The sequence below is a fragment of the Amphiura filiformis genome, chromosome 2 (assembly GCF_039555335.1).
Source record: "Amphiura filiformis chromosome 2, Afil_fr2py, whole genome shotgun sequence".
Classification (NCBI taxonomy): Eukaryota; Metazoa; Echinodermata; class Ophiuroidea; order Amphilepidida; family Amphiuridae; genus Amphiura; species Amphiura filiformis.
Genome location: NC_092629.1, coordinates 11,584,533 through 11,596,674, shown reverse-complemented (window position 1 = coordinate 11,596,674; position 12,142 = coordinate 11,584,533). Strand labels below are relative to the sequence as shown.

The 12,142-nt window shown below is 35.1% G+C and overlaps 1 protein-coding gene across 1 annotated transcript in view; it reads right to left on the bottom strand.

Annotated features, from left to right (window-relative positions):
• Positions 1 to 12,142, bottom strand: part of LOC140145882 (intraflagellar transport protein 74 homolog) — a 74,174-nt gene that overhangs the window by 21,736 nt on the left and 40,296 nt on the right. The window contains exons 12-15 of the mRNA XM_072167581.1: positions 6,772 to 6,905; positions 5,964 to 6,004; positions 4,108 to 4,164; positions 2,207 to 2,327 (exon numbers count right to left, since the gene is read on the bottom strand). Coding sequence (XP_072023682.1) covers positions 2,207 to 2,327; positions 4,108 to 4,164; positions 5,964 to 6,004; positions 6,772 to 6,905 — 353 coding nt within the window. The remainder of the gene's footprint in view (positions 1 to 2,206; positions 2,328 to 4,107; positions 4,165 to 5,963; positions 6,005 to 6,771; positions 6,906 to 12,142) is intronic.

Genomic DNA, 12,142 nt, shown 5'->3' with positions numbered 1-12,142 from the left:
GCTACAGATGGTGATGTGCTGACCATCACTTAAATGGATATAGACACCGGTATAACTTGATTTCCCTTTAGGGTATGTACAGGGTGAGATAACCTTTTTGATGTATACTGCGTATAAAAAATAAATATCGTTACACTAAAAACTGAAGTGATTTCTTAAAGACACTATAACTAAATTACAAAATAAAGTGGTCCATAGATATGAAGAACTTTGCATATTTGGATACTTTTGCATATTTTGATATCTCATTTGGCATGATTCCCCCAAGTTACACCCATTTGAAGGCTAAGATTTCAGGGTGATTCCTGCCAACTTTAGTAACATGCTCATTGCAGCATGACTGACTAATGCTTACTCTGCTGTGTTCATAGTTTGTGTGTTTTGAGGGAAAAGTCTATGTAAATTTTGTCATTTTTTAAATTTTGTCATTTTTTAAATTTTGTCATTTTTTAAATTTTGTCATTCAAATTGGTGTAAGTTGGCGAAATAAAGTTGCATAAATTATCATGCTGAATTTGTTTGCTGAGGTGATTTTAACTAATTGAGATTAGTCTCTCTTGATGATGCAAAAATGCAGTTTCCAACATATCAATTGCAGGGGTAAGTTACTACAATGGTAGATGTTGCAAGCATAAAAAAGGCAAATGAAGGGAAAGTGTGGTTTGGCAGTGACAGATTTCTGTAATTTTTTTTTTACTCAAGAATTTTTTTTTTGTTACGTTGCCCAAAAACATTTGGGTCAAAAAAATTGAGGGGGGGGGGGGATTTTCTCCAAAATTTAGAATTTGTGCCCAAATCTGATCTCACAGATGGATTTATCAAGTCTTTACCATTCTAAATATGTATACTTTTATATACTCTAGACCACCAATTTGGCAGTTACAGGGCCCAAAAGTTTCCTGAATTCCAGGGTTATGACCGACCTTAAGGGAACTGGAATGAGCGTTTCGACAGTATTTTTTGTGGGACATGAGAGCATATCAGACATATCGAATTGCATTCTGAATACGAAGAATGTCTTTCTGATTTCAAATAATTTTCATTTTATGAAATTTACCATATAATACAAATTTTATGACAAATTAATAAAATTTGCCATTTTTCACATTTATGAGATATAACAGTCCTCGAAGTAAATTTTTATAAATTTAATGATATATTTTAAAGTGTATGTAGTGGGAGGAAAAGTTAGCGATCAATTGAAAATTTTGACCTTTCATATTGAAGATATGGATTTTTTCCCAAAAAGACATATTTTTGGGGGGTATTTTGGGAAAATAAATCCATATCTTCAATACGAAAGGTCAAAATTTTCAATTGATCGTCGGCTTTTCATTCCACCTACATACACTTCAAATATAAATCATCAGATTTGTGAAGTTTACTTTGAGTACTGTTAAATATCAAAAATATCAATTTTAATGATTTGCCATAAAATGTGTATTACATTGCTAATTTCAAAAAATCAAAATTATTTGATATCAGAAGGACATTCTTCAGTATTCAGAATGCAATTCGATATGTCTGATGTGCTCTAACATCCCACAATAAATACTGCCCAAACGTTCATACCCCTTCCCTTAAGATATGATGCAAAACTTTTCATGAAATCAGCTCTTGGATTCCTATTATTGGGCTATTCCATTTAAATTCCACACTACCCCAGTGGAAGATTTAGCCAAAGTCTTCCACTGAGGGAGTTTGAGTTTCAAGTAGAATAGAGAGTAGGGTAACTTCCATTTGAAATACTCACTCCAGTTGTGGGCAATTTAAGTAAATCTATAATAGAGGGGGAATGTGGGTTGCAAAATGATTAAACCTGACCAATTACATTTGAAAAACATACTCCCCCTGGGCAGGGGTAGCGTTAACCCCAGATCGGGGGTGAATGACCCCTTAAATTTAAAAAATATTAATTTTTCACCCTCTATATTGGGAAATGTGCAAGCTCGGGGGTGAACTCTGACCTTCTACTTTTGGACCTTACTCCTACCCCTGACTACACTGCAAAATATTTTTCACCCCCAAGATTTAATTTTCGCCCCATGTATTTGGATTTTCTGCAAGCTCGGGAGTGAAAAACACAGGAAAACAACCCCCGACTTTCGGGCCTTAATGCTACCCCTGCCCCTGGGGAAGGTATTTCCAAAATCTTCCACAGAGGGGAGTGTGGATTTGAAATGGAATATCCCATTGCATGTTTTACCTCCTGCTAGATTACTAGCTGTAGCTTCCGATTTGTGCATCTCGTTTTGTTTGAAGCTCAGGTCCTCTTGCATATGAGCTAATTCCTTTGGCGTGGGCATATGCTTCTGTCTCGATAGAGTCTGTTGAAAATGGAACAAAAGCAACATGTTTCATATCGTGATGGTTACGAGCAATGCTATAATATTAAAAGATAGTTTTAAAATTTAAACAACTCAATTCGCACAACTGATTGCATTGGGAAACAAATGTGATGATTTTGAATTTGAAACATGGTGCAACATCTTAACACGTAACAAAAAAACTCTCCTAGGAGCAGAAAGGTTTTACACAGGGCTTTAACTTCCAAGAATACAGTGGGCGATATGGGATTTTACTGCCATATTTTTAAAAATAGCCCCTGCCAAATTTGCAACATATGTGCAGTACAGGGGAGATTTTTCTGAAGGAAGTTGATAAAATAGCCCCCATAAAAATGTCTATTTTAAGAGGCCTGGTGGTGCGTGAATTGAAACAAAATAAAACAGAGTTTGTTCCACATAAAATATGTTAATACTGAATAGCAAACTTTTAAAGTGGGTAATGTCTGGATACATGTATATTCCAAATAATGGATCCTGCCCTAATGTGACAAAGATATGCTGACTTTTGATGTCGCCATTACTAAGAATTAATGACAATAATTCTAAATGTCTGGCATGTTATGAAACAATATTTTTGTCATTCTAAATCCACTCAGGTCCGGAAGTGAACTAAGGGACTATTTGTGAATATCTTTGTGTGACCAACACCACAGTTAAATTACAGAGCCGGTCCATCTGAATCGCCTCGAAATTGACCAAAGCTGCCGTGTTGGCTACTGTTGTCTGATGGATTATGGTCACAAATTGTGGCTATACAAATCCAATAAAATGCATTAGTCCAAGATTAGATCTTATGAACGGATATTCTGGCTTCTGGCTTTATGAATTGAACAATAAGCAATTTGATCACGAAAGCTCATGTTTTTTCATAAAAACAATAAGCCCAATCACCAGTGTAACTTCCAGTTTTTGAGAGCAGTTTTGGGACACTTTGACCTCTAACATATCAGGGAAATTGCTGTAATTATTACTAATTATTATTGTCATAATGTTATTATTTAAAATATTTCAATAATTAATGTATTTAATAATTATGTTTTTTTGGATTTGTGTCAATTGCTCACACATTTGTATGCTTATGATGGTTTCAAAACGTGTCAGTCTGGTAAACTTGCTTCCTGATCAATCATATCATGTATGGTGTACATGCTCTCATGTTTGCCATAATGTGTATAAGCAACCAAATGCCAAAAATACCAATATCTCTTTTTTTTTTAAATTTGATAGAGTCTGGTCTGGTAAATCACTAAATGGACACTATAAGGACCAAAAAAAAGTTGATGTGTTGCCCTCCACAGCCCGGGTCAAGTCCCTGTAAATATATGCCTCTTTTTTTAATAATCTTCAAAAAAAGATTATAATTTTTTTTACCAAATGATTTATTCATCATACCCCAAGCCTATTTCCAGATCCCTCACGTTCACTTAAAAGATAGTGCTCCAAACCAGCACTCTAATTGGACAGTAAATAGTAAAATTAGCCGGCACTCAACTTGGGTTGGCTAGAACCCTGGCAGAATGACTCCCAACAACATACTTTTTCATGAATGTTAATATTATTTACTTCAATAAAATATTCAATATTGGGTGAAACACAGCCAATATGCATTTTCCACGCTTCACTCATATTACTGTGAAATAGTGGGTATCAAATGGTTGAGTTGGTAAGAAATAAAAAAATCCGGCCAGCTGACCCACCAGATTTTAGGCTTGGGAGGGACCACAAAAAAAAATTGCCTAATGTTTACATTAATACTTACCCTACTCATATGAGCAAGTAGCTCACATATATTTTCCTCCAACGCTGCTTTTCTTTCCTATAGAAAAAAGCATAAAAAATGATTTATCAGTCACATGCCGAAAAAAATACCATCCCATATTGAAAACAAACAAAGTCATTGCACTGTTTATGTACCTGCCACCAAACATAATTGTTGATTTCATATATAAAAATATTTTTTCTGTTATGTTTTTCAAAAGCTATATGGTATGTTACTAAACATGCAAACATTACTGTAAAACATGAAATATTCTAGTTGAAATCCATACACCCCCTGTGGAAGACATGCCCTTAATCTCCCAAACAGGGAGTGTAAATTTCAAATGAGTCATCCATTTAGGTAACTCCATGTGTGGAAGATTAAGGACATGTCTTCTACAGGGAGTGTATGGATTTCAACTGGAATAGCCCAATGCTTGCATGCATGAAAATTTTGGGGATATTTATGAATGACACAGATTCACAACATTTTCATGCTCACAAATGTTTCTGTTTCCTATGAACCTTTAAGGAATCGGATATCAATATGTTTGCATAGTATTTCTCTGTGGGACATGAGAGCACATCAGACATATTGAATTGCATTCTGAATAATTATGAGGGATGTCATGATGACATCAAATTATTTTGATTTTTTGAAATTCGCGGTATAATACAAATTTTATGGCAAATAATTAAAAATTTATATATTTAAAATTTTTGATCTTTCGTATTGAAGATACACATTTTTTTTCCCCAAAAGACCTAAAATTTTCAGGTCTTTTCCGGAAAAAAATGTTTACCTTCAATACAAGAGGTCAAAATTGTCAAATGATTGTTGGCTTTTCCTCCCAGCTACATACACTTTAAGTACATATCATTAGATTAATTAAGTTTACTTTCGAGGACTGTTAAATATCAAATTATATCGCAAATTAAAAAAAGAAAAATCAAAATTATTTGATATCAAAAGAGCACTAATGTCCCACAAAAAAATACTGTGCAAAAGTTGCTATACGATCCCTTAATAAAATTATATGCCACAAAAATGATGGTTATTTTCAAATCTCAAAAATTTAATGCTGTAAAAATATTACGCTTTAATACAATATTTCTGGTATATCAAGCAAACCGCAGTAAATTTTGCTACACAGCAATGTCAATATGTATAAAACATAGCATTGATTGATCAAAGAATGAACTCACATCAAATCTAGCTCAAACAGTCAACCTGTAACACACATACATAATGAAGAGGTTAAGGTATGTGACCAGAGGTGGTTTTAAATTTAATTTTGCAAACATTATGAAAGAGTTTCATTCACTCAAACTATAATAATTTCACACACCAATTTTGAAGTGATTTGCATGGATTTTGTCATTAAAATTCCTATTCTTTTGTGTATACTTTGTGGTAGTGGATCACTCATCATTGCTCACTGCTCAGTGGTCAGTCTTATGTTGGCACTGCCTATGGTCATTAGACAAATTAATCAATTTGTAGTGATAAATTCTGTGTGATTGCCTGTTAATTTTCAAATATCAATGCAAACAGTTTTTTAACAGAACAAATGCATTAGATATGCTAACAAATGCATTAGATATATGCTTTTGTTGTAGTTCAAATAACAAATATATCAATATGCACCTTTATTATGATCCTGGAGGGGGAGCAAATTGTGGTGGTAACTTGATGATTTGTGACTATCCACAACAAATGGGCTGTAATGATATTGGACAGGCAAATTCTCCTCAGAATAAGCTTCACAATGATATGTATAACATAAACTTGTTGTAATGTATGTTTGGAATGTAGTATACAATCCGTAAAAATAAAAACTGATAAAATAGTCTTACCGTTTCTTGTATTTTGCTCTCTTCAAAAGTGTCAAGGAACTCTGAAAATATGAAATGAATAACATAATTAAACTAGGACTACTCTGCACAGAACTTTCTCCCTTATAACATCACAATGGTTTAACTCAGGGGTTCTCAATAGACAGCCCGCAGGCCACATCCGGCCATCTGACCAATTGTGGTTGGCCCATGAACAGCCATGAAATGTACAGTAAACATAGCAAAACAAGGTGTGTTTGGACCTTAAACACAAATCTTTCAAATGATTTTAGCCTGTTGTGGCCCACAGGCAAATATAACTGAAAACCCTTGGTCTAATTGATTGTGTCTGAACTGAAGAAATAGCATGTATGTAAGACAGTCCCTTTTAATAATTTGACAACCCCTTCAGATTGTTTTTCCCCGGCATTCCATTTGTTTGTCTTGACTTAAAACACAAATGACCATACAGGTATGCTCCCCCTGAAAGTCCCCTGTTTTTGGACCATGCAGATCCGAAAGACCCTTAATTTTACAAAACAGAATGCTGTAAGACCCCTGATCGTGATAAATATCAAAAGTATGCACTTATTGGCTGTTACATGTGTCTCTTTTTACATAATAGGTAGCAACGTCACTTCAAATCATCCCCATGTCACATAGTTTAAGAATACAGAAAACATTCCTAAACCATGTGACCTGGGGACAATTTAAAGTGGCACCTCGGATATTCCTTGGTTACAAAAAAATGTTTAGATATTTCACAATACCCTAAAAATAACTGATGCGCAGTCATTAACATAAATCAAACACCACAGCAGCTACTCACCATTCATGGTCTCTTCACGTTTCTTCAGCTCTTTATATTTCTGATTCTTCTCTCCCTGGTGTTCATCTATATCTATGTCCAAGCTATGGATCTCATCTTGCATACTAACGATCTGCTCCTTCAACTCCTTTATCCTACGTATAAAGAGATTGAGATCATTAACTCGGTACAAAAGACAAACCTAAACACATTTGCTAGTAGACCAAATTGGCTCAAACACAATACTTATTTTGCACAGAAAATTAAAATTAAATGTAGGTCAAGGAAACCTATATAAATATATTGCCTATACTTACTTGACCCAAATATATAATATATCTTTGTGATGTAGGTCAAGGAAACCTATATAAATATATTGCCTATACTTACTTGACCCAAATATAAAATATATCTTTGTGATGTAGATCAAGGAAACCTATATAAATATATTGCCTATACTTACTTGACCCAAATATATAATATATCTTTGTGATGTAGATCAAGGAAACCTATAAATATATTGCCTATACTTACTTGACCCAAATATAAAATATATCTTTGTGATGTAGATCAAGGAAACCTATATAAATATATTGCCTATACTTACTTGACCCAAATATAAAATATATCTTTGTGATGTAGGTCAAGGAAACCTATATAAATATATTGCCAATACTTACTTGACCCAAATATATAATATATCTTTGTGATGTAGATCAAGGAAACCTATATAAATATATTGCCTATACTTACTTGACCCAAATATAAAATATATCTTTGTGATGTAGGTCAAGGAAACCTATATAAATATATTGCCTATACTTACTTGACCCAAATATAAAAAATATCTTTGTGATGAGAGAATCACACATGGAATTTTAGAGGAATTTTTATAGCAGTTCCATATAAAAAAACTGCTCTATCATGAGACTTTGCTGCTTGGCTGAACATTTTTGATGAAAGTCAATCTTTGACAAGATGTAACTTTACAACGGAAAGTGCAATGACAAAAACGGTTTTCTAAAGGGTCGACATGTGACTCATTCCCCTTGATCATGTCACATAATTGAAACCAAATATGTGATGGGATAAAATGAATCTGATGAGGATCAAAATCAAAATCAGTTTATTATATACAATTTATTATATCAGCCATTCTCAGAGATCAAGGGGAATGAGTCACATGTCGACCTTGGTTGAAAATGAGTTTTCTAAAAAGAGGACATTTAGAGCTTTCTGAATATAAACAAAAATTTCACACTTTCTTTGTCAATATCTCAAAATCAATATTAGCGACATCCGACTCATTTCCCTTGCCCATGTCACATTTTAGCATTGCTCAGTTGAATACTATTTATATTGGCTATATCTCGAAATCAAAATTACCGACATCCGACTCATTTTGCTTGATCACATCACATGTAACAGTATATGGTGTTTGAAATCAAATATCAGGAGGGCTGCAACAACTTCCTTTGTACTTTGTGTTACAAAAAGCGGCTCAGTCGGAGGGCTAAATAATAATATTAACTTTTTGACAAAAGAACTAATGGTCTAAAACTTTAAGAACTGACAAACTTTTTGTGATCTAATCTTTTAAATGCTACCACTTTTGTATCAGAAAATGCAACTAGACTTACCTGTGGTCTAAGACCACGAACACAGCCGTGTTGTGACCCCTATTGACCTTTGACCCCAAAATATATGAAAATGCCCATAGACATTGGCTAATGTCAATGCATGGGTGCACGTGGCACCACTTTGCTATGTTACTTGTGGCAGAAGGTGCATTTTGAAGGTTTTTCGTCTCAGACCGGAAGTGACCCCTTAATGACCTTTGACCCCAAATAAAAAAATACCACATATGAATTGGGTAACCACTATTCATGTGTGAACATACCGTTACTGTCCTATGTTTTTCTTGGGAAATACAAATTTTTTTCGTTTTATACCGGAAGTGACCCCTTAATGACCTTTGACCCCAAATCTGTGTACACCCTGTAGACACTGGGTAATGACAATGCATGTGTGCAAGTGACGTCACTGTCCTACGTAATTTGTGGGAGAAGATGCATTTTAAAGGTTATTTCGTTTTATACCGGAAGTGACCCCTTAATGACCTTTGACCCAAAATAAAAAAATACCACATATAAACTGTGGTAACCACAATTCATGTGTGAACATACCGTTACTGTCCTATGTTTTGTTTAGCTAATAGAAATTTTTGAAGGTATTTCGTTTTATACGGAAGTGACCCCTTAATGACCTTTGACCCCAAATCTGTGTACACCACATAGACACTGGGTAATTATCAATTCATGTGTGCAAGTGGCGTCACTGTTCTACATAATCTGTGGAAGAAGATGCATTTTAAAGGTATTTCGTTTTATACCGGAAGTGACCCCTTAATGAGATTTGACCCCAAATAAAAAAATACCACATATACATTGGGTGACTGCAGATCACGTGTGAACATACCGTTACTGTCCCATGTTTTACTTAGCTTATAAATTTTTTTTTTTAAATATTTCGTTTTTTACCGGAAGTGACCCCTTAATGACCTTTGACCCCAAATCTGTGTACACCCCATAGACACTGGGTAATAACAATGCATGTGTGCAAGTGGCGTCTCTGTCCCACATAATTTGTGGAAGAAGATGCATTTTAAAGGTATTTCTGTTTATACCGGAAGTGACCCCTTAATGAGCTTTGACCCAAAATAAAAAAAATACCACATATACATTGGGTGACTGCAGATCATATGTGAACATACCGTTACTGTGCTATGTTTTACTTAGCTAATAAAAATTTTTGAAGGTTTTTCGTTTTATACCGAAGTGACCCCTTAATGACCTTTGACCCCAAATCTGTGTACACCACATAGACACTGGGTAATAACAATGCATGTGTGCAAGTGGGGTCACTCTCCACCGTAAGTTGTGGGAGAAGATGCATTTTTAGTTGAAATCACGTTTTTGACCCCTGTGACCCCTACATGACCTTTGACCCCACAAGTTTCATGTGACATGTAGGGGCACGGTGAATGATCATTGTGACCAAGTTAGGTCAAAATCGATGTAAGCATGTGAGTGCTAGAGCAAATGTAATGGTTGACAGAAGAAAGAAGAAAGAAGAACTAGACTTAGCTGTGGTCTAAGACCACGAACACAGCCGTGTTGTTACCCCTTAATGACCTTTGACCACAAAATATAAGAAAACCCCATAGACATTGGTTAATATCAATGTATGTGTGTACGTGGCATCACTTTGCCATGTTATTTGTGGCAGAAGGGGCATTTTGAAAGTTTTTTGTGTCAAACCGGAAATGACCCCTTAATGACCTATGACCCTAAATAAAAAAATACCATATATACATTGGGAAAACACAATTCATGTGTGAACATGCCATCACTCTCCTATGTTTTTCTTAGCTAATAACATTTTTGAAAATATTTCGATTTATACCGAAGTGACCCCTTAATGACCTTTGACCCCAAATCTGTGTACACCATATTGACACTGGGTAATAACAATGCATGTGTGTGAGTGGCATCACTGTCCTACGTAATTTGTGGGAGAAGATGCATTTTAAGGTATTTCCTTTTTTAGCGGAAATGACCCCTTAATGACCTTTGACCCCAAATAAAAATACCACATATACATTGGGTGACTGTAGATTATGTGTGAACATACCGTTACTGTCCAATGTTTTACTTAGCTAATAAAAATGTTTAGAAGGTATTTCGTTTTATACCGGAAGTGACCCCTTAATGACCTTTGACCCCAAATCTGTGTACACCCCATAGACACTGGGTAATAACAATGCATATGTGCAAGTGGTGTCACTGTCCTACGTAATTTGTGGGAGAAGATGCATTTTAAAGGTATTTCGTTTTTATACCGGAAGTGACCCCTTAATGACCTTTGACCCCAAATAAAAAAATACCACATATACATTGGATAACTGTCACTCATATGTGAACATACCGTTATTATCCTATGTTTTCCTTAGATAATAAAAATTTTTGAAGGTATTCCGTTTTATACCGGAAGTGACCCCTTAATGACCTTTGACCCCAAATCTGTGTACACCTTATAGACACTGGATAATTACAATGCATGTGTGCAAGTGGCGTCACTGTTCTACGTAATTTGTAGGAGAAGATGCATTTTGAGTCGAAATCAGGTTTTTGACCCCTATGACCCCTGCTTGACCTTTGACCCCACAAGTTTCATGTGACATGTAGGGCACGGTCAATGATCATTGTGACCAAGTTAGGTCAAAATCGATGTAAGCATGTGAGTGCTAGAGCAAATGTAATGGTTGACAGAAAGAAGAAAGAAGAAAGAAGAAAGAAGAAAAAGAAAAAAAGAAGAAACTGTAAGAAAAAAGACACAGCCGTGACGTTAGTCATGGCTGTGTCTTTTTTCTTACAGTTTCTTACAGCCGTGACTAACGTCACGGCTGTGTAAAGAAGAAAGAAACAAGAGCTATATAGAAAGTCATGCGAGACATGACACACAAGCCGACCTGTTAATAGGTCAAGTTTGAGCAATTTAGAAATTTGACCTTTGACCCCTAAACTTTGACCTTTGGGGTCATAAATATTTTTAACATGTTTAGAATGTCGTAAGAATAATTCCTGTTGAATTTGAGCTCGATTGGGCCAATTTCGAAATTTGACCTTTGACCCCTATAACTTGACCCTTGGGTCACGGATGGGGTCAACTGCTCTTGCATTGTGCTTAGGATGTCATAAGAAATATTCCTGGTGAATTTCCGCTTAATCGGAACTTATACATGGATTTTGATTTTTTTAAAATTTTTGATTGACCTTTTGACCCCCTTATTGACCTTTGACTTCAATGGAAAAAAAACCTTACGTACACCGACAAAATGCATTGTTCCAATTTTAATTTAAAAATTCTACTATGTTTAGTTGTCGAGATAAAAATTCATAAAGTTATTTAGCTAAAAACAGGAAGTGACCCCTTAATGACCTTTGACCCCCAAAATAAAAATACCATGCATACATAAGGTAATACTAATTCATGTATGATGGTTATATTACTCTGGTCTGTTTACATTTTGAGATAAATTTTTTTTGAACATTTTTGATAATTTTGGTTTTTGACCGGAAGTAACCCCTTAATGACCTTTGACCCCAAAACTGTAGACATCCTAAAGACCCTGGCTAGTAGCAATGCATGTGTGCTAATGGCGACTCTCTGCTATGTAATTTGTAAAGACAGTGATTTTTTGAATATTTTTAGCTTTCAGACCGGAAATAACACCCTATCGACACCGACCAAAGTCAAGTCACATGACCTAAGCATGTCACCATCACATGTTATTTGTGGAAGAAGCATTTTAGCCATTGTGAGCAGGTCA